General features: G+C 43.0%; 1 protein-coding gene across 1 annotated transcript in view; it reads right to left on the reverse strand.

Moving 5' to 3' along the window:
* Positions 1 to 12,086: 12,086 nt before the first annotated feature.
* Positions 12,087 to 22,964, reverse strand: part of LOC102044446 (multiple epidermal growth factor-like domains protein 6) — a 183,326-nt gene continuing 172,448 nt past the window's right edge. Inside the window, exons 36-40 of the mRNA XM_031055435.1 lie at positions 21,065 to 21,193; positions 20,650 to 20,778; positions 19,826 to 19,951; positions 17,201 to 17,329; positions 12,087 to 16,806 (exon numbers count right to left, since the gene is read on the reverse strand). Coding sequence (XP_030911295.1) covers positions 16,727 to 16,806; positions 17,201 to 17,329; positions 19,826 to 19,951; positions 20,650 to 20,778; positions 21,065 to 21,193 — 593 coding nt within the window. The 3' untranslated portion in view covers positions 12,087 to 16,726. The remainder of the gene's footprint in view (positions 16,807 to 17,200; positions 17,330 to 19,825; positions 19,952 to 20,649; positions 20,779 to 21,064; positions 21,194 to 22,964) is intronic.

A 22,964-nucleotide genomic window follows, 5' to 3' on the forward strand; every position in this document is an offset into this window, starting at 1 on the left:
AATCAGTTCTGGGACAGCAAAACTTGGATTGAAGAGAGGCTAAAACCAGCTAAAAGTAATGTTTTAGAGACAGTCAGGACATGAGGGATGAAGTGTTAAAGCAAAGAGATGATTTCAGTTCTGGCACCTTTGGCAAGGCTAAATATCTCTTCAGGACTCATAGTAATGAAAAAATGAATGTTCCACTAAGAAAACCAACACTCAGCATAAAACACACATTTAGCATTAATATGTAGTCTAGAGCCATCTAAAAGTAAGATTACCTTATAGTAAAATGAATATAAATTTGGCTTGCTAGAGGATTTTGAGGACATTTTTGTGTTCAGGTGAAACATTATCAATTGCTGCTGTGTGTGGCTGTATTTATACAGTTTGCTTTTCATATTGCCATTAGAAAAACCCATGCACATTCTTTCCATGTAAAATAATTTTGTAAAATAACTTAGTCCAACAGTTACACCTAGTCTGAGAATCAAAGATTTTTTTCTTTTATTTTTAATGTTTTGATTATAAGTGAGTAAATGAGCATATGTGCAATTATATTTTGGGTGCAATAGCTTCAGCCGCCACATTTTGGCATTTTATTTTATTAGCTAAAAGCTCACATATGGTTTCCATGTTTCCAATCTGGCTTTAAGGATGCAATGGCTGAATTAAACAATGTTTCTCCTCACTCCAATTCCCTTAGATATACTTAAAAAGTCCATTCAGATTATAAAAAAAGTAAATTAAGGTTTATAATATTCAGAAGGTGGCCCATGGTAGTGAATAATACAGTGCTATCTTGTAAGTCCCCTTGCACCCTGCAGAAACTGTTAAAGGCCGAGTTTCATAGCTTAAAATATTAAATCACTCTGTGATCCTGTGGGGCAGAGCCATGCCTGGATCCCAGAATTTTTCTTTTACTAACAACAATATCATATAATCAGCATGAGAACCCCCAGATAATGGGTCACCCCACATGGCCACTGGGATTTGCAGGTCCTCCAGCACCTCCCCACCTTGGACCTGGAGGATTTGGGGAGGATTTGGAGGGTCCCTCTTCCACACAGTCTGACAAAATCTAGGAAAATGACCTGGAGGAAAGAGCTCAGGGTCACTGAGTGTAGCTCAGTGAGAGCGGTCGGCAGGAATTGTTGGGTCTGGGAGAGGAGCACAGCTCCAGGGGGTTATGGAAAGGACATGAACAGCTCTGTATCCCACAGGGTTTGTGGCAGAGGTGGTGTGGCTCTGACATCAGGCAGAGCTTCCCAACCACAGACGCGGTGAATCCCTAAATGCAAAGAGGGAAGTCAGCGAGTCCCTTGGGAAGGGGTTTGCAATAACTGCAGGCAAACACACGTCAGGGATGGTCTTGGCCCCAGTGCAGCAGCTTGGCTGAGTGACCTCCCAGGTCCCAGCCAAGCCCACATTTCTGTGAGCTCATCAAAACACGTCCAGCACGTCTGGGAGCATGGGAACGTAGGGCTTCTCTGCTGAAGGGGTGCAAGAGTAAATCACAGCCAGGATATCCCTCTTTATCACAGAGCCCCGCAGTGGTTTGAATTGCAGAGGGGCCTTTAAAGACCATCTCATTCCAATCTCCCACCATAGGCAGGGACACCTTCCACTACCTCAGATTGCTCCAAGCCCTGTCCAACCTGGCCTTGAGCACCCCCAGGGATGGGGCAGCCACAGCTCCTCTGGGCGGCCTGTGCCAGGGCCTCACCAACCATCCTAGTACAGAGTTACTGCTCCAGATCTTCAAGTTTCCATCTAAATCCATCCAAATCCAGCAAAACATGCAAGTTTGAACAGAACCCATATCCATAGGTACACTTAAGCATGGGATTAAACAGTTTTCTGAATGGGGTCCCTATGTTGCTAAGGATTGGCTGTTAGTCTTGGCTCTTTTTTTCAGCTAAATTGAGATGGGAAAAAGCTCCACACTAGGATGAAGCCAAGGGCTTTTTCCTCTCCCTTTCTCTCTCTTTTTTTCCACCTTTTTTTCTCCAACAGAACAAGATAGGTGCCTGACAGCTTTTTCTATCTTACTAATATCCTGGAATTTGGGCCTTGGGGTGTGGGAAATTCAAGACTAAATCATTGCTCAGACACGTTCAGAAGATTGTAATCCCAGTTCTCACATACATGAGCTCTCCTGACCACTGGGATGTTTAAACCAACAGAGTCCTTATGATTTGTATAAATCACAGAGTAAGAAGGGGAGACAGTGTAAGGGATGGACAAAATTCATCTGATTGTTCACAGGGTTTTGGTATTGACAAATAATTTTCTAAAGATTTGCTTTAATTGAAATGTCCGAAACTCTAAAAATTTGACTGATATCTTAAAGGGTAACCATTATTTTTTTCAGTTCTTTGGAGACATCAAACTACCACAACTTTGCCTGAAGTCATGGAGAAGGAGATGACCTCAGCTTTTCTGAAAATCAGCTGTACATATACCATGTTTGTGAACAGAATTGCTGTCTGCAATCACCTTTGAGAATTTAGACCTTGGATGTTCTCCCTTTTTCGTACCAGTGAAATGAACTAAGCAAAACATCGAGAGCTCAGAGAACAAGTGAATATTTTGTTGGAAATTCCATGTAGTGCCTGGACTGGTGCACACGGACACACAGTCTGCAAGATCAAGAGATGCTTCAGCCCTTCTGCCGACACTTGAAAAAAAAACAAAACATTATAAGGTTTAAGGAGGAAAGCAAATTAATGGAAACATCCGCTTAAAAGGACCGTTTCCAATCACTGGTACTCCATTCATTACAGGCCTGAGTGGTTCCAGAGACAACAGAAAACTATGCATTGTTGCAATGCCAAGAACAAGAGACGCAATATGGATGTTGTGTTGCTTCTCACTCATGGCAATCTGAATCTTTTCATGCCCTTCCCATCTCGCCTGGTGCGCTCATCAGCCAGCAAATTACTGCCACTGTCTCCCTTGTGACCAAATGGGAGGCAGGGCTGGTGTTTCGGGGCCCTTCCAGCCAGACACAGTTGGGTTGGGGTGCTGGCACTGGAGCTGTGTTGCTTGCACAGCCCCAGCAGCAATATAAGGCAGATACTGGGCAGGAGCTCTGCCTGATGCATCGTCAAGCTAAAAACCTTTTATGGGAGGCAAAGCTTTTTATGGGAGGTAAAAGCACAGCAGTCGCTTAATTACAATACCTCAAAGTCTTCAGAGAACCACATGGCTGAAGTTTTCCCAGGGCCTGTGATAACTTGTTAAAATTTGGCCAATGCAATTTAGTCTTTGCTCCACCAGCCATTTCCCCAGCATCCCTGCGGCGTGGCAGTGACATTACAGCACAGACTCTCCAGCATGGTGAGGATTTGAAAATGTCACCATGTGTTACAGATATCTCAACAGAACATGGAAAAACTTTGTCTCGAGGCCTGGCAAGGCACACGCAGTAACACTGGGATTTTCAGAAAGTGAAGCAGCAGCCTTTCAGCAGAGCTTGCTTCCAATCCACGTCTAGCAGAGGGGAGGGTGCACCATTTCTGATTAGTACCTAAGGAATCTCGAAATACTCACCAGGTATGGCAGAAATAACCCTACAATGTCCAATATTACCTGATTGAGGTCAACACGCCATAGCCAGGAGCAGGACATCAGCTGCCACAGCCCAGTGTGAAGTCCATCGCAGCCTACTGGAGTCACCAACTTCTGTTGAGTTTGATGAAGCCAGAATGGGTTAAGAAATGGGTATGTGTGGTGAAATTGTGCAATGTGTATTGTTTTGGCACTACATATATTCTAAACTAACAATCTTGGCCAAGTTAGGCTTTTTTCTTTTTGTTTTTTTAATCTTTCCTTTTAGGCCTCTTGTAATTTAATCTTACCCCAAATTTATGGAAAGAATACATACCCGCTTTATGCCAATCAGTGGGGATTACTCTTTGCAAAGACTGTTTCTTCCGTGATATTTTGCATCTTGGTGCAGTTTTCTAGATCTCTTAAATGCAAAAATAAACAAACACCCATACATCTGGGAGCAGATTTCTAAGAGGAGCCCAGCGCCAGCTTTTTTTCCCGTTCTGAGTGCTCAGCACCCACGACAGGGCCAGTTCAGCTAAACCAGGGCCAGGTTTCCATAGGAACACGGCGATCTGGAGGCTCCCATGGTGACAAATATGCACAGATTCATCGTTTAACTCATCCTCCCACCCAGGAATGATAAAATGACTCAGTGCTGCAGCAGCAACAACATCAGCTATCGATAACAGCAGCAGCGACCCCGTGAAGGACACATAAACAGCTGGGAGCAATTTTGGCCATGCAGGGAGATTGCTCAAGTCCCCAGTGCAGACCTGAGTGTTTGCTTATGTTCCTGCTTGGCAAGATACGGCACTGTGGAGATACTGGTCAGTGCTTGGGTAAGAGAATAATTTCTGACATGCCACTGATTCCTCAGAACATAAGGAAACCGTGCGGAAGTGAGATACAGCGCTGGTAACTGCTCTTCCTTGCTGATTTACTGGGCCTGATTTATGAGGTGCAGCTCTGGACAGGATGTTGCCAGTTGAGGCTGTGTGTTGCATGTCAGCTGCAGGATTTAGGGATGACCCATGTCCTGCAGGGAAACGGCTCTGCACTGGGCAGGGATGGTCTGAGCAGGTGTTTTCCATCTCTGGCTTCTGTGGCGAGTCGAGTTATTCACTCTGGCAACTGCCAAGTGCACATTTAATTGGGTAGAGGAGAGAGTTGGGTGAGCGAAGCAGGGAAGCCTTGCCCTCGTTCATACAAACAGCCTGATGAATTTCTTTCTGCTCCAGTCCCTCCTCATTTTGCGTTTCCTTTCCACAAACATTGGATGAACCAAACCAGGGAAAAGCAACTCCATGGTCTCATGCAAAAGAGACACTGGAGATCATTTCTGCGCACAAAAATACTTGGGCTTGTGATCAGGGGACAGTAACCTTGTGTGCCAGAGAAGACACATGATGTTGAGTGTCTGACCTATATCTGAACATGCACAGAATCAGAGACTCATTTAGGCTGGAAAACCCTCTAAGACCACCAAGTCCAACCATTAACCCAGCACTGCCAAGGCCACCACAAGCCATGCCCCTAAGCATCACATTTACAAGTTATTTGAACAATACCAGGTGTGGTAATTCCACCACTGCCCTGCACAACCTCTTCCAATGCCTGACCACCCTTTCAGAGGAGATATCCAACCAAAACCTCTCCTGGCCACAACTTGAAGCCATTTCCTCTTGCCGTATCACTCACTACCTGGAAGAAAGTCCCATTCCCCACCTGGGCTCAACCTCCTGTCAGGGAGTTGTAAAAAGTGTTAAGGTCCCCCTGATCCTCCTTTTCTCCATACTAAATAACCCTAGCAGGCAGATTCAGCTATCAAACACAGGAGTGGTGAATAGTCACATCAAAAAAAAAAAAAGATTTGTTGAGAAATTAGTCAGAAAAAAAATTTAGATAATAACAACTGCATAGATCATCTTCCTTGCAAGAAATCACACAGCGTGTTGGGAGCAACTTTAAATGTGTGTGACTGTTTTATCACACACATCTCATGTCTTTTCCATGAGAGTTTTTTCCCAACATTTAAAAAAAACCCCAAACATCCAAACCCCCACAGTTATTTGCTCACTGTTTGTAACACTCTGCAACTTTAAAAATTCTTCCTCCCCAGTGCAAACATACTTCCTCAGAGAGGCAGCAGCAGAGCCCCACTAAGATGCTTAAGAGGAGGTCAAGAGAAAAGCCATTTACCTGGGGAATCTCTCTCAGCCCTTAACACATTTTTATTGCTACCTATGCACACAGTGTTCTCTCAGAGGCTAGATGAATAAATATGCCTCTTTTGAGCAAACATTTATAATGCTATTTGAACATGGGGGAAAAACAGTTTCAGCTTAAAAATGATACTCACACCATGTTTACATTTTTTTTTCCCAAGCTGCAGTTAAAATGAAACTGTCCAGACAGACATTCAGCATGAGGCTCAGGAAAGCATGTTTCTTTTGGCCCCTTTCACTACAGAATTTCACCTAAAAATGAAATACAAAAGACTGGGGTTTGGGGGGGGTGGGTGGAGAAATACAAAAGAAAGATTTGTTTGTAGATGAATTACTCAGTGGAAATTCATCCAAGAACATCAGCGTAATTGCTCATTAATAAGAGAGTTGGAAGATGCTTTAAAATGTTTCTCTTCCTTTGAACTTTCCGCAGCCAAACAGAGTCCCCGAGCTGGCGATGATCTTGTGCATGGACTTCGCTTGGAATGAGGGGGCGCCCCTTTCCTCCTCCTCCTCCTCCACCCCCCAAAACCCAGCAGATAATGCTCTGATCTGCTTTGGGGCACTCTGGGCTCAGCCCTCAGTTGCAGATCTGCCCCTGGGCAAGGAACTTTCTCATTTTCACCTCTTCACCACCAAATATTAAATTCTCAAGGCTGGAGAGCAGCTCTCATTTTATCAGATGATGGAGGAGTGGGCTGGGCCTCTGGACACTGTCCCAGCGGCTTTCCTGATGCCAGTTTTAAGAGGACTCCTCACACACTAAAAGTTAAGGATCTCTGAAGGGCTTTCCTGGCCGGGGCTGGAGCAGAGTAATTAGCCCCTGTAAGGATCCCTGTTCCCTGAGCTGTGAGAAACTTCAAATCCCACTGACTTCACTGGCACTTCAGGGCACTCAGCACCTCCCAAGATTAATTCCTCAAGCAGGGAGAGGTCTAGAAACATATATATTAGAGCACTTTACGTCTTCAGCTGCAGTAGGGCTCTCTCTGGTGAGCCTGACAAAGGACAGATTATATATTATGCCATGCCATAAACTTCAGCAATCTAAGAATTCTGAAAATACCCCGTTCTATTACTCTCCTCGCTTTGACATGAAATATTAAACACCGCTTACCAAAGTGATGTTATTGAACACAGATGTCTGCTATCACATTCAAATTGTTCAAGTCAATCTAGGTTTATATATTTTCTTTACTTAAGCGTTTGTATAAACCCAAGTGTGCCCTGACAGTAATGATTTCACAATATACTATATTCAATTAAGGAGATAAATATGCATTTACATTTTTACTGAACTTGTTTCACACACACATACACTCACAGGCTCCAGCTCCAACTTATTTTTGACATTTGGTGGAAAATAAAGGAATAGAAAGGGTGCCACCTACTGAGTTGCTCAAACATTTTTGGAGGCCAAAAAGAAATCTGTGCAAATTACCAATATGCTCACTCCAGTTAAAAATAAACAAAGGTTCAAGCTATATTTGTAAGCCTGTGGGAACATAGCCACAGGGAGTGTTCTGGTTATCAAATCACTCAGAGACTGGAGTTCTTACAGGGTGTAGGAAACTCCAGTCCAGCTCCCCCTTGACTCCCAGCAGGTTTGAATCCACCTATTCCTCTGGAAAACCCAAGCAAAACGAACCAGTCTGTGCTGTGGCAGTCCCTGAAAATCTTTTGCAAGCCATTGTTTTCCAGCAAGTGAGAATCCAGCAGTGCTGCGCCCAACAGGAGTTGCTGTGTGGGACCCACATGAATGATCAACCCCACAGGAATTGGGAAGGTCTGCTGTCAAGTAGCTCCTAAACTCTATCAGGCAGATGAAACGTAGTCAGATATCTAAATTTACCAGCTGGAAAGGTGTATTAAGGCTCAAGAATGAAGACAGGTTCTCAGTACCCCTTCAAAAGCCAGCGTTCCTTTCTGACATCCATCAAGGCACAGCCTTGTCTTTAAGATCCTGCAGAGTGAGGCAGAAATATTGAAGGTGTTGTGCCAGTGCTGCAGTTCCCTCACTTGGGGAGGGATAAACTATCAAAATAAGCTGCAATGCTGCCTTGATATCAGGCAGAGAAGCTGCAATTTGTGGGGTTTTGTCAGTTGTAAAGGTCAGCCTCATCAGCTTTGACATCCACAAGGGGAAGCCAAGAAAGAGCTCTGTAAATACACCTTGAGGCAGGAAGATCACACCTGTGGTAAATCATGAGTTTGCATCTGGTCTGAAGCCAGTGACAAAGCAACCCCTTCGTGGTGATGGGGAATTACAAACAATCCCTCCTGACTGGCCACCAACACTGCTCTCCTTCATTCCCCAGAGCAGCCTCTGTGCAGAAAAGTTGGGATGTGCCTGCCATGAGTAATTTGTGGTTTAGCTTCCTTCCACAAAAGACAAAAAATCGTGTTGATTTTCTTTGGAAAATTGTAGCTATGACTGAGAGAGCCCCAGGTTTTTATTCATCTTGATGGCACACTGAGTCCTCACCAGACCTGCAGATGTGCAGCTGTATCTTGGTCTTGGCACACGCAGACAGACCAGAGGTTTCCACAGTTATTGTGTATTTAATATCTGCCAGTTTCTTGTTGTTGGGGACTGGCGCAGCAATTAAATACTTGGGAAAATAATTGTGAAACATTAACAGGTCCTTATTGTTAACAGGTATTTCTGGCAGAGATTCCTTCAGGGCAACTTGGACAAGGCACTGGTGGAGCTGGCAATGGCATTTTTTCCCAGAAGGGCCTTCAAACCCTCTCGTGTGGGGCTTTGTTTTTCTGGCAGCAGAAACCCAGGAAGAAACCCAGTTTTCAACATCCTCCTTCATGCCCACTCAAAGTAAAATATTAATTTATTGGTCATGATGCTTTTCACATCTCCCCTGCCTTGGCACGTGATGCTGCAGCACCATTTATGTACTCGAGATAACAAGGGCTGCAGATCCATCCCTGCTCCAGCTCCTAAAGGGTCCAGGGGCTTTCTGCTTGCACAAGACCTCACTGAGACATGCATCAAAATGGATTTCTACTGCTGAAATCATCCTGTCCCACGTGCTTACAGGCATTTTTGGGATTTTTCTCAAAGGAGGCAGCCCTGTCTCTCTAGAGGACCCTTGTGTGGTGGTTGGGGTTCTTCACATATTTTTTAAAAAGGCAAAAAAAGCCAAGGCTTCTTTTTTTTTTAAGCTAGAAATAAAAAATGAGAGAAAATCCACCGCAAATTCAAATACTTTTGCACCAAATCACACATCTTGTTATCCTTCGTAGAGAGCACATTATCAGAGCAGTGACACTGAACTACCAAATCAACCCTCAAAGCTTCGCAAGGGAAGGAAAGCCCCAGCTAACACTCCAAGGCAAAAGAGTTTGCAATGAGAAACCAAACCCACGCAGCCCCTACCAATGCTCTTTTCAAAGACATAAAGATTTCCAGGTGCTTGACATCCACGTTAACTTTTTAAGTAATAAAACTTGACCAGAGGATTCCCGTTGGATCAGAGGGGAGACTTTGCTACAACAATAGCTCTGCTGGCAAACTGACTCCTTTCAACACATTCTTGAGTTTGTATTTTAAGTGGTTTTGCCACATTGGCAGCCAAAAATAACTATTTTCTGATCAAATTCACTGGTTCTTGTAAAATATTTTAACACGCTAACTATGACCGTGAGCAGCTCTAATAGCCTTTCAAGATGCCTGTTCAAACCTCTGACTTTTGAGAGGGTGAAGGGCTCCACAAAAGGCTCCAGCAGAGTGATGCCATCCATGGCTGCTGCTCCTGCAGCATTCCCAGCCCTCATTACCCAGGGATACAGCCTCTATTTAATGTGATGCTATTTGCTGCTTTGTATTTCATACCTACCCTTAATGTAAAGTAATAATTAAGAGCAGCCTTCCACTGTGCCTGGTAGTGCAAGGCCAAGATCCACAGCAGCTACCACAGCTGAAATGTCAGGGAAAAGGGAAAAAAACCAAATGGACAGGCAGGAATTACCACACAGTCTCTACTTGTACCAGTCTTGCTCTTTGATGATGATGTACAGCAAGAAGTCTTAATGTGGTTCTTAGAGGAGAAATAAATAATTTAAAAACCGAATTTATGGTTAAAAAATCCTCCTCCAGCTGCAAGAATCTGAGAATTTTCATTAAGTCACTTTGTAAGTAATTTATGGCACTTTAAGACTTACCAAGTAACAGAGAAATGCCAGGCTGGTTTGAGTGGGAACAGGGCAGAACCAGTGGGACATGGGGCATTTCCACCCCAAATGTGGCTTCACTTACCCAGCCAGCATGAGCCCAGTTCACAGTGCTGCTCCCACTGGGAAGTCTCCATGGCCACCTCCAAAGCAGGGCACAGAGCTGAGACAGCCCCTGGATTTCTGCATGAACCAAGGGCTTGTAGGCAGAAAGAAAACACAGAGTACAGAACCCACTCCAAATGGCAAAGCTGCAACTTTTTTACCCCTTTAAAAGGTAGGAGGTCAGTGAGGTCACCCGAGCAGGTGGATCTCAGTTACTGTAGCTCAACATGGTGGTCTTGGATAACAGACCTTAATTAATTAATTAGTTATCATTAGGCTCTTGGAATCACCAGAGGGAGAAGCGAGCACGTGCCTTAAATCAGGATGTTACATCTGGATGGGAAAAAAACACCCAGCAGACGATGGCATGAAGCATTTAAGTATCAACTATAATATCTACACCACATGCAGCTTCTCAAGATGTTTTGCTGTCATCAGCTTAGTAGAAGATAAAGATTTATTGGGCTATTACTGAAAAGGAAGCTAGATACTGCCAAATGGCACGGACAGTTAGATGACTACTTGCTGACATCTTTATTCATATATAAAACAACACAACTGAGTTGTGTTTTTTTTAACTACCATGCTTGAAGGAATCAACAAAGGAGTGCCTCATCATACAGCACTTTTAAGTCATTTTTAAACCATTCACTGGGTTTGGATGGTTGTTTTTATTGTGTGCATACAGAATATTCTATGAGCACCCTGTGAACTTCTAGTGCTGGCTAAAGGAAGAGATAAGCAGTGCTGGCTGCAGATTGGGGTGATGGTTTCTGAAGGTGCTGAGGGACAATCCCATGGAACAGTGCTCCCTGGACACAGCCACAAGGTCACTCTGGTCCCACATATCTCATATATCAGAAAACAATCTTTACTGTGAGGGTGGTGAGGCACTGGCAAAGGGTGCCCAGAGAAGTTGTGGCTGCCCCATATTTAGTTGGAAATAAAGGTCCCTTCCAACCCAAACCATTCTGTGATTTATGAATATTTCAACTGCTGCAGAGGCACAGATTTTTAAAGGTTTAAAACACAGATCAATGCTAACTCTGCAGAGGTTGAGAATATTCTGGTTTAATATTCCATGTCTAGTTTTTGATCAGCTTTTAACAGCAATCTGAGAGGCTAAAATCAACATGATATGTTGATATTATATGATAACACCAACAGCTTCTTAGAATAGTATGAATATGGCTTCTAATAAAGAAATTACTGGGTAAGTTGCAAGGATTATAGAATTATTTTTAGAACATATGTCAAAAAGATGACAAACCAAATAAACTTAATTATTCTGTTCCTTGCTGAAAACTGCAGGAAGGGTGAAGTAAATCACGCAAGACAGAACCCTGCAGCATTACACAGCTCGATTCAAAATGTTTGCCCTGAAATTTCAAAAGGAATCCAAGCCTGCTCTCCCAGAAAGCAGCAAGCCAGAGCTGCCCACTTTTTCTCTGACAGCTTGATCTACCGCTCCCGCTTTGTTACACATTTTGAATTCAATTTAGCCTGCTACTTCCAATTAACCAGCACACTCTTACTGCATTATTTGGCATTAAGCAGGCACACATGTTCCTTCAGCTCCTGCCAATGTGAGAAGACAATACCCTGAAGGTGAACCAGGCAATTTGTTGGCAGAACTGGGCTCTAGGAAGTGCCCAAGCAGGCTGATGGGAGGCTGCAGGTGTGTGGTTTCAAATGCCTTCAAAGTGCTCCATGCCCAAGTCTTCCCAAAATGTTACACTTCACAACCATCCTCTTCCAGCAAGATTTATGCTGTGTTTTGAATATTTCTAATACTCTGGAGTGCCAGAAAGCTCCATTTGTCAGGCTCAGTCACTTGCCAGGTTGCCCTGGTCAGGGATCATATACAAACACATTTGGGCACAGGCCATTATTTATTCTACACAAACTACCAAAAGCAGGTGTGATTTCAGCCTGTTTGCTCTGAATGTCAATTAGTTCAGCAGAATAAAATATCATCCACAACATAAGCCTGTTGCTTCAAAACTATCAATGAGGGAAAATCAAGACCAAGTTTTAATGACATGTTTATATAAAAAAAATCATCATCCTTTCACTATAACACGTCTACAACAGAAAGTACAGTACAAACCCGAGATACATCCCACACATTTCTTGAAGAGGGATTACAAATTCACAGACACATCATATTGCTATGCAAGTGCTTATTAAAAGCAATAAAAAGAGCAGAACGAACAATTTATGCTCTACAAGGCTGAGATTTGGTGTTTACTGCTGGAAATTGCTTTACACAGTGTCAGAATTTAAAGCTGTGACCTTGCAAAAGAATTACTGGGCACAGTTGCAGCCCATGCAAAGAGCTGCTCAGTCAGCCCCAGGTCAGCCTGAAGGAAAGTCCTTCAAAAACTGGGGGCTGAGGAGGTTTCTAGCCTAAATATAAAAATATTAACACAAGGATGGGAGGATGGAGGCTTCTTGGTCCACCAGCATTCTCAAAGATTGTTCCTGAGCTTTAGTTTGCTCTGATAAGAAGCTAAATTCTAACAGAGTCACTGTTTGATCTGCACAATGAAGCCACGATGGCTCCCAAATGTGTCTTTGACTCTTCTGGGAAGGACATGAAGGTATTATTTCCATGTTTGTCCCGTTGGCAACTCCTGACACTGTGCTGGTTATTACTTACACAAACAGAAACCTGCAGCCAATCAAAATAATATGGTTGGCAAGGAATCTGGGCAAACTTTAATAGCTATGGTTCTTCAACATAAAAAGGATAAAAGTAGAATAATAATTTTTGGCAGAGGAAGCGGGGAATTTTTTAAATTCTGATTGTTTTCCTATGAGGATAGTGTTAGTGAAGTCTAACTTAAAACATGTTGTTCTGGTTTCATGAATTCACAGCGAGCGAGGTTCTGCTGGGCCCACTGAGTTACACTCAGCTCCTTCCCACTCCAGCTGAAGTTATCTGGAGCACACAAGGTAAGAGAGGGGGATTTGGCACAGGAGCTGCATGGCTGAAATAATTCCAATGTCTTTCTGAAAGGAGTTATCTGCACGTGCAAGTGGGCTACAGAGGAATACACAGCGCTCTCTCTGCAAGGAAGTGTAATTAACTTCAGCCTCCTGGGAAACAGAGAGCCAGCAAAGCCCTTCACCAAGAAGAAGATGGACATCAATTTAACTATAAACCCCATTTTCAGAGTTTTTCACTTCCATCTTCAACAAGCCCCAGTGCTGTGCTCAGGACTGCATCAGCCTGACACTCTTTCACTGGAATCTGATGAAGCAAATAAGCAGAGTTGTGTTAACTTAGTAGGAGCTACACTTGCCACAAAATTAATCTCTGGAAAAGCTGATTTAGTCAGTTTTCCGTTAAAAATTTCCATCCTGTCTAATAAAGACTACTTTGTAGGCAAAGAATTAGGTAAATCTGTTAAACTGTACTAAGGAGCAGAATCAGAACAGTAATATCATAAGCAAGTAAACTTCCTTAATTACTAGTTAATAATGTAAAGTTGTGGCTCTTCTAGAAAACAAACTCCTGTAAACATTTTCCCTGCCTTGTGAAAAAAAATAGGAACCAAGATAAGACATCCCAACTACCCCAATTAAAATTAGTCTTTTAACATTTTTGAAATCTTTAATTCTGATTTTTACCTGTGTATGACTGTACTTTGTTTTGGAACAAAAAGTCATGCAGAGCCACAAATCAGAATGGTCTGTTTGATGGCACTGAAGTGAACTTCTTTTCCAAAGGTAATAACATAAAGAAGCTAAGAAGCATTTTGAATAAAATAGTCTATTGCATATGGGGTGGTTGGTATGAACTGGCATTTTTTGATTTAAAAAAAGCTTGCTGAAATACTTCCCAAAGCAGATCTACTTGGGCCCTTAATTCATTGGCAAAGGCTCAGTATCAGTCATTTAAAATATGTGTTTCATCATGTAACTAAAACAGTGACATCCTTTAAAAACACGTAATACAAAAATCTTTTATTTCCTTATACTACATATTTACAATTCTATTATCTTGGTACTGTGGAAAATGTAAACAAGTATACATGGGTGTAAATCATATGGCTCGAGAAAGGTTTCCCCTTTAATTAGCTGCTCAAATCACACATCAATCTGCAAAAATAAGAGAAAAACAGTACATTTGATACACTCTGCTGTCTGACAGCAGTGTAAAGGGTTTTATGTGCTGAGTAACCACACCAGTCTCTGGGCAGCTGGAAGGAACTGGAATGTCTGAGGTACTGGAATGTGGCCAGTGGATGGGCCGTCTTCAGAAGACAAGACCAAGGCTGTAGCCAACTACCCCATGGGGGCTGTGGGGAGAGGAAGCCAAAGGCTCCTCAGAGATCCACACTGAAAGGATGAGAAACAGGGGAACAAAGACGAAACTGAAGAAATTCTGATTAGAAACCAGAAAAAAAAAAAAAAAAAAAGGAAGGAAATGAAATCTCTACTAGGACAAGTTCAAAGAGGTGGTGGGATCTCCATCTTTGGAGATGTTCAAAACTAGGTGAGATGAATCTTTGAAATTTGACTTGAATGATGAAACTCTGACCCGTTTGACTCTGAAGTTGATCAGGCTTTAGAGGGAAGCTCAGACCTTCAGAGGTTTTCTACAGCTTTACTCACTCAATGATTCTACAAAAAAAAAATCTTAAGTACATTGTGACACTTACACTGCTGTTGTAGTTTGGCTCTGCAGTAAATACAGGGCTAAGATAAAAAATGCCAGCTGCTAAACTTGAATTGCTCTTCTCCAGCAGTTGCTAAGATTATATCTCTTGTCTCACAGGAGATTTACCTTACAGGTTCCTGTTCAGTGAAACTGCCCCAAACTCACACAATTGTAGGATCAGACCCAGGCCATCACACCTCCAAAAGAACATTTAAAATATCACTGCCTTACTGAGAGTCACACACATCTGGGACCATAATTTTGCCACGTTTACACTGAATGAACTTTCCAGTGACATTCATTGAGCTCTACAGAAGAAATTAAAAGGGATCAGCATCAGCCTCAGTGATTTTCTGGCTGAAAGCACAGTTAGTTAATTAATTTTGACACATTCACAAATACCTTTACTTTCAATACCTACAAAGTGATGAATAACAACAATAAGACTTCCATGAAGCTTGGAAAACACCTCCTAAAACTGTATTGCCTCCCATAGATCACAATTTGAAATAAACTCCCAGGGGAGCAAGCACCACTTGCTTTGGCCTGGACAGTCATTGACAGCAGATTTGTTTAAGACCTGGGGTGAACCATGGGGAAAATTGTTACCTCACCTTCCCATCCCACCTCCTTGGTCCTGCTTCACCAACCATCACTTACCCAACCACAACAACAAACTTCTTCAAAAATCCCAAGTTACCATCAGTTATTGTCATTTTGTCTCTTGCAAAACAAAACCCTGCTCTTGCAGAGCTGCAGTTTGTTCTGGTGGGGAATGGAGTGTCAGCACAAGAGTTGGAATTGCCCACACTCTGTGCCTACCATGGTCCTGATGCCCCTTCTTAAGTGCACTTTTGATACAGTCAGAATCAAGTGGTTGCTACACAGATTTTGTAACTCCTAACCTAAAGAGAGGTATAAAGAGGCACTCTGAAATCTTTTAGCATGGTTAACAGAATATTAAAATACAGAACATACATTTCTTTATAATGACATATTTCTATATCAAAGGAAAACCTGTCTAAACAGACAAAATAGCACCAAAATGTCTCTGTTCTATGAGGTGGCCACCAGCAGCTGTTGAATGGTATCAGGACTGTTGTGAGATGACTTGATAAAAAACCAAATTGCTCAATAAAAGCACAAACCCCAGAGATAGTATCTTTAAACATCTCTCCTTGCTTACTATCTGGTTTCTCCGTTCAAGATAAAACCTTTTCTGCATTAGCAGATACTGTTTGATGAGAAGTGCTGCACAGTTTGGCTTGACAACCCACTGAGAAATTCATCTGGCAAGATGTGAGAACACAGGTGCCAGGAGAGTCTGGCAGATGACACCATGCTCTTTGGAAGACAGATTCAGACAGAGACCTTCCAATCAGTCAAACCACACCAGAAATGCAGAAGATGCTCTTAAATAAATTAACAGTGTGTTGAGGACTCTTGTCGGATTGTAGCAGATTCTTCTTCAGCTGCAAGTTCAAAATTCGACTGCATGCTTCTCTAGAATACACCATTTCATTCAAAGAGGAATTAACTTGATGAATCCCTCTAGTTTCTGTGCAATGTGATTTTGCAATGAATCTGTAGAGAAATAATCTGTGGAATACTCTTCAAACTTGGTGCTGGTTGTCAAGTGGGCTTAAAAAGTCCCTGATAGGGAGTGTGGCTCATTCCATGGTGATGTGTTACATGCTGCTTATCCTGATACTCTTTGGAGCTGCTCTGATTAAAAACATGTCCAGGCTTTCAAGAAATGAATTATATTAATACCAGAAATAATGTCCAGAGTAGATTAATGGAGGGGCAAGAGGCTAGGAATGAGCACATGAAACAGATTCAACTCTTTAAAAGGATCCAGCTACTAAATGGCCTCTGTAGTCTTCCATAAGAAGTGTGAATACTTCAGTACAATTCAAGCTGAATTGAATAACTGTTTTCATATCCAAATTCAAATACCGTCTGTGCATATAAAACAGTTCATTTATTAGTCCAAATGTTACTGTTGTAGAGCTCTTGGAAAAATACTCCCTCTTTCTTGAGCTTGTTCTTCATAAAAAGGAAGCTTTGGAGGGCCACCTAGAGAATTAAGTAGAAACACGGTTTCAGGTCCATATAACCTAACACTGAAATATTGTATAGATTATACAATTTACACTTAAATAATTCAATCAATGGTAACCTTGAAAAGAAGCTAGAGGAGGGAGTTACAGCAGCCTCCTCACAGAGGCAGAGAGCAGGCAAAACTATAAAACACCTCCAAATCAGAAGGTTCCCAAAGTTTTTCCTAAACTAAAGGAGGAATTGTGATTACACCGCAACTGAGAGGAAACTTTCCCTCCGCACTCTATTTCATTAAGAAGAGAAACCATCCAAACATTCCAATGGGTTGACCCTCCCATCCAAACCGACCACCAGCAGGGGCCAGAGGTGTTTTACCCCCCCAGGGAAGGCTGCACCCCAGGCTGGTTACCTTCTGTGCAGGTTGGGCCCCTCCAGGAGCCAGGGCAGGCGCAGTTCCCGTTGTGGGGATTGCAGCGGGATCTGCCGGCGCACTGGCACCGCAGCGAGCAGCCGGGGCCATACCTGTCCGGCCTGCACCCTGCAAGGACAGGAGGGTTTGGGGCACGGGGAACACTCCTGGCAGCCTCTCCCTTCTGTGGGATCAGGAAGCTGCTCAGACACCCACATCTGTTCACATTCAAACATGACATTTGGGAAAGCGCGGCAGTCGTCGAGTTTTGTCTGCCACACGCTCTGCCCAAGCTGCAGCCCAGCTGTCCTGAAGAGTTCCCAGAATGGAAATCATTGCTGGTGTAAAAACAGGGGTTGACAGCCCAACAGAGAACATCTTGGGATCTGCTCAGGAAAGTTGCTGTCAGCATCCTGGATCCACACTATCTCCTGCCCCTGTCCCTCCTGCGTGGCTGGTCTGTTAGTACGTGCTGGGCAAGAGCCTTTCCTTACAGAATGTGACACTGAGAGTTAATCCATTTTATAGATACTCATGTCTTGCTCTGTTTGCACAATTCTGCTGCATCCTGGCAAATTAAACTCACTAAAAAAAACCTGACTTCCAAATGCAAATACATTTCATACCTAGGCTGGTAAATCCTCACTGCAATTTTTTAAGGATCAGAGGACAGGCAGAAAAGGAAAGTGAGCAGCAGGGTCGCAAGGCAGGGTGTGAAACACACAGCAAACAATGCCCCTCTCCCCCTCACCTCACTGAAAACCCTGTAACCAGGGAATTTGCCTTCTCCCATGAGCATCCTCAGGTAAATAAAGCCCTGCTGAGCCCTGCAGCCCCAGCACGTGGGAGAACTCACCCTGTGTGCTCTGAGCTTGGCCTTTTCAATTAGGAAATGTTATGAGAAAAGGTCTCCCCAAACACCTCTGGACCTGATTTTAATTTATGTAATACCACATTTTCATGTTAATAACAATGTGTATTTAAGACATCTGTTTGAAAGTCTGCAATGTTAATTTACTACAGAAAAAGAACGCCCATAAAAGCCTGTTATATTCTCTCTCTCTTTTTTTTTTTTTTAATTAACATTTTGCCTGTTTAATGGGTGCTTTACCAGAGTTCAAATTAAAATCAGGCCTTTTATCTTTATGGCTGCTGCACAGTCACAGCTGCTCACAGTTATATCACAGATGAACTGAGCCTAATTGAAAATAAAAATGCAAATAAAACCTACCCCATAACAGCTTTTCATGGATGGGGGCTACCCTAGCTGATTTAAGAAAAATAAAAATGACTTGCAGAGTTTGTGAGGAAGAAAACCTCAATTCCCATTTTTGGTGCTGAACTTCCCCCTTGCGTTCCACTTCTGCCTAAAGTTTTACTGGAAAGGCCCAGGGACACCCAGGGCTGTGTGGGCACTGAGGGTGGCTCATGTTCCCACTGGAGCAGTGCTGCAGACTGAGAGATTCATTTCCTGACCACAGGACACTGCCCAGAGGGAACCAAATGATTTTCCATTTTAGTTCTGCGAGTTGCACTAATGCTTAAGCTCACAGCAATTTCTATTAATAACAGCCTGCTTAAATCTATTTCTGCCCCATCCTAGAACAAAAGGAGAAATAATTTTTGCCCTCTGCTCCAGGAGCTCAGGAGGATTTTGGTTCCTGGTGAAGCTCCAAAGTAACACATAGATGTTCGCTCCTTTTATCTTGTTTGTCACAGCATTGGGATCAAATTCTGACACTCAGTTAAACCACTGCAATTCCTTTTACTCCAGTGATTACCCTAAAACTGCTCCATCAAAATCACAGAATCCCAGAATAGCTTGGGTTAGAAGGGACCTTTAAACCCATGTGGTTCTAACCAGAGGCATGGGACACTTTTCACCAGACCAGGTTGCTCCAAGCCCTGTCCAACCTGGCCCTGAGCCACTGTGACCAGAGACTGGCTCAGGATTCTGCCACTGCTGCCTCTCAACCCTGCACCTAACCCCACCAGGGTACAGCAGTGGGGCTGGTTTTACCTACAGGAAAAATTTCTCACCTATTTTTATGTCCTTGTTACAGAAGAATTCTGCTCCTGTGGGCCAACACACAGCCCAAGTGCAGCCTGTGCTGCAAAGGAGCGAATTACATTTGGGTTAAAAGCCCCTGGGCTGCTGCAGCTCCAGGCCCTCATCTGTGGGGATTCCATCCTGCTTCCAGGGGAAGCAAATCCAGAGCTGGACATACTCCTGCATGGGTCTGAAAAGGGTCACAAAGGTCAGTGTGACAAAGCACACAGCAACTGGAGCCCCTGGTGACCAACTGCACCCTCTGGAGTCTTCCCCACTACATTTGCAAAATTTCTTGATCTATTCTTCCCCAGCCCGTGTTCTCCAAAACTCAAGGCAAATGACATTTTACAGCTGACCCATGAACAGTTTTCCTATCAGGATATCAATTTAAATATTGATTAAATCAAGAGGTACAAACCTGCTGATAAAGGTGTTGATAACCACAAAGAGCAATTTTCTACAAACAATGTGTTCTTGAACACCAGCAAATGTCCTTTTACAGTTATTCTGAAGCCAACAGGTCAGAGTGGTTTAACAATACACAGTCTAGCCCTTAAAAATATTGCCCTTACCAATGTCACACTTGTCTCCAGTCTTCCCAGGTGGGCAAAGGCACTTCCCAGTCTCTGGATCACAAGGAGCGTCTCCACAGTCACACTGATGCTGGCACCCCTCACCAAACCAGCCCCTGGCACAGCCTGACAGCGAGAGAACACTTTAGATGCATGTCTGTGTGGCAAAATGTACATTAAACACAGAGATTTCCCAGGAGTCTCAGGGGAAAGCTCATAAACGAAATCAGTGTAAATGCCAAGCTTAATGAAGAAATCAAACATAGTGGAATGGGCACATTATTTATATGAGCTCTCCTTCTGTTGGGGTTGTCTAATGTAACTTCTCAAAGGTATCTGTAAATCTGTCCCAGAAATGTAGCTGGCACTTATTTTTATTTTTGATTAGGACTCTCTAGATGACCCCTCCGTAACACTCAACAGGTTTGACATGCACCTATTTAATAATCTTATTTGGACTTTTAGAAGCAAATTTAGAATCAGTAAAAGGGACTTATTTTTAATAAATGGCATGTGGAACTCATTGCTGCAAGACATCACGGAGACCAGGACTTTCACTGTATTAATTGGAACCACATTAGTTAATTTATAAGGGAATGGGAACACCCAGCTGTAGAACAGGAATTCTGTCCCAAAGTCAGTGTTTCAGGATATCCATTAAGCTCAAAATATGGAAGAAGTGGCTCTCAACAAATATTTCAGTAATTATATGATGTTTTTTACAATGAGTTCTGCTTTTTTTTGTTGTTGTTTTTTATTTTTCTGGTCGTTTTTTCTTTTTTTTCCTTTTTCTTTTTTCTTTCCCATCAGAGGTGTACCAGTACCTTTTTCACAGTGGACACCATGGTAACCCAAAGGACAAAGGCACTGTCCTGTCACTGCATCACAGCTCGCTCCATTTTTACAGGCACAGGCCTGAAGACAGCCCAGCCCATAAAATCCCAGGGGGCACCCTGAAAAATTAAAATGAAGAGGATTCATGGAGAAATCATACACACCATTAAAATCCTCTGTATTCTCTGTAACATTCCATGGCAGCCAACAAAAATGGTATTTATCCTTAACTTTAATAATGCCATGGGCTTTTAAACTTGTACCACCCAGCATCAGAGACATGCAAGATCGGGAAGGAGCTGGATGATCTGGGACATCCCCAAAATTTTAACTGGACCAGTGAGGTGTTTCCTGACTCCTCTGAACCCCAAACCTGTGAGAATTACCCCAGGTGCCTCCACTTACTGTGCTCACAGGAGTGGCCGTAGAAGCCCTCGGGGCAGCTGCAGCACCCTGTGAACCTGTCACAGGTGCCATTGTGCTGGCACAGGCAGTCCAGGGAGCAGCCAGCCCCATACTTTCCTGGGAGGCACTCTGCTGGCAGGACATGGACAGAAAAACAGACAAACAAACAAACAATCACTGCCCTCACCCAGAAAGGCTCGTACGTGATAGATTGCATTGCCAAGAGATGATACCCAGAGAGTAATTTGCAGACCAGTGAATATTTGTTATGAAGACACAGGATTTCTGCACAGCTATGATGCATTTACATACTTTGGTGAGAAATCTTTTATGTTATATAGATGTTTGAACAGCAATTTCCTCACTTTTAACAGTCTGCCTTTTTCAATTTCTCTCTTCACAGACTCGATGCTGAACGCACACCATGTGTTGTAAAGCCTTGTAGTGAATAGCATAAATTAGATTTTCTTTTTTTCTTTCTTTATCTACAGCAATATTTTCTTTTAGGCAGTTAAAAAGTGTGAAAGAAAACATGAAGCTTTTCCTCCTCTGTGTTATCATTGGAGTTCACACTATTCAAATTCCTAATAAAACCAGGAGGATCTTTTTCACACATAGCAACAGTCTGTCCATGTATAATGAGCTATCTGCTTGTACAGAACTAAACTTATCTCAAATTACTGAAAGCCAAGTCATGCTGCAGGGACTGTGCCAATATAATTAACCTCAGCATCATCTCTGAATAAGTTAACTTCCCACTGCTGGGATAATTTGAATCTGGGCAGACGAACTTAAATGAGCGTGGCCGTCCAAATAATCAGATTGAGAACCTGCAAATGCCAGACAGGATCTTCTAGGAACATCATATCTAATCTCTATTAAAAGGATGCCTGGTTAGCTGTCTTTGATTTCCAGTCACAACACACTCAAATCCACACTGCTGTGGAGATCAAGACTCAATTTTCCAATAATTTCACTCCCTCTGTCAAAAGATAAATAGTGAAGCTCTCTCTAGTGATACAACACACAGTTCCCTATACATTGTGTGCATGTCTGCCTCCTGTGCTGCCCTCCAGAGATGTTTTACCTATGAGATACACCCACAATCCAACGTGGGGACACCTGCACCATCCTGATGAGGTTTGACAGCCCCAGCGCAGCTCATGGGTGACGACAGAGCTCTCCAGGAGCAGGCAAATGGAGATGACCACAGGTGGCCTTTGCTAGGTCACCCAGACATTGGCTAACTGCAAATGTTTTAGAGGCTGTGTCCAGAGAGCATTCACGGTAGCCCACTGAATCCTCAGAGCACTCACACTGTGAGCAGCGGCATCTTTCCTGTCCTCCCTGCTCCTCCTCTGCACACAGATGCACAGCAGGGCTCTGAGTCTCCTCAGATGCAGAGTGGAACAACTGCATCTCAGAATGCTGCTAAAAAGTGTCATTTCTAGGTGACACTTTTATACAGGGACACTCCCCTGTAACAACCAGTTCTTTCTATAGATATATATGGAGTTTAAGGTGAATATTTGAGGTGTCAGAGACAGAAGTGCTGTAAATGAGAATCTGGGAAGGTGTTGAGGAGCTTCAACCATGGCAGTTATGATTTAATGATGACATTTGTCTTGAATGTGTACTTAGAAGTATTTAGTTGTATTTCATACCAGTAAACTTGTTTCCTGAGCATTCAAGTCCATAACTGTACAGACATCTCTTACCTACAGAGAAAAATAGGAACACAGAAGTGCAGAATGGTTTTTGAGAGATGGACAGGACAGTTGTGGGAAGACTTGGTTGACAGGAGAGATTCTGGAGTAAGAAATGAGCTTATTCTGTTAGTGTGCATTGTCTTGTACAAGGAACAGGTGTCATGGAGAATAAGGGTGAGAGAGCAGGACAA

This window comes from Geospiza fortis, unplaced genomic scaffold, assembly GCF_000277835.1.
Source record: "Geospiza fortis unplaced genomic scaffold, GeoFor_1.0 scaffold172, whole genome shotgun sequence".
Lineage (NCBI taxonomy): Eukaryota > Metazoa > Chordata > Aves > Passeriformes > Thraupidae > Geospiza > Geospiza fortis.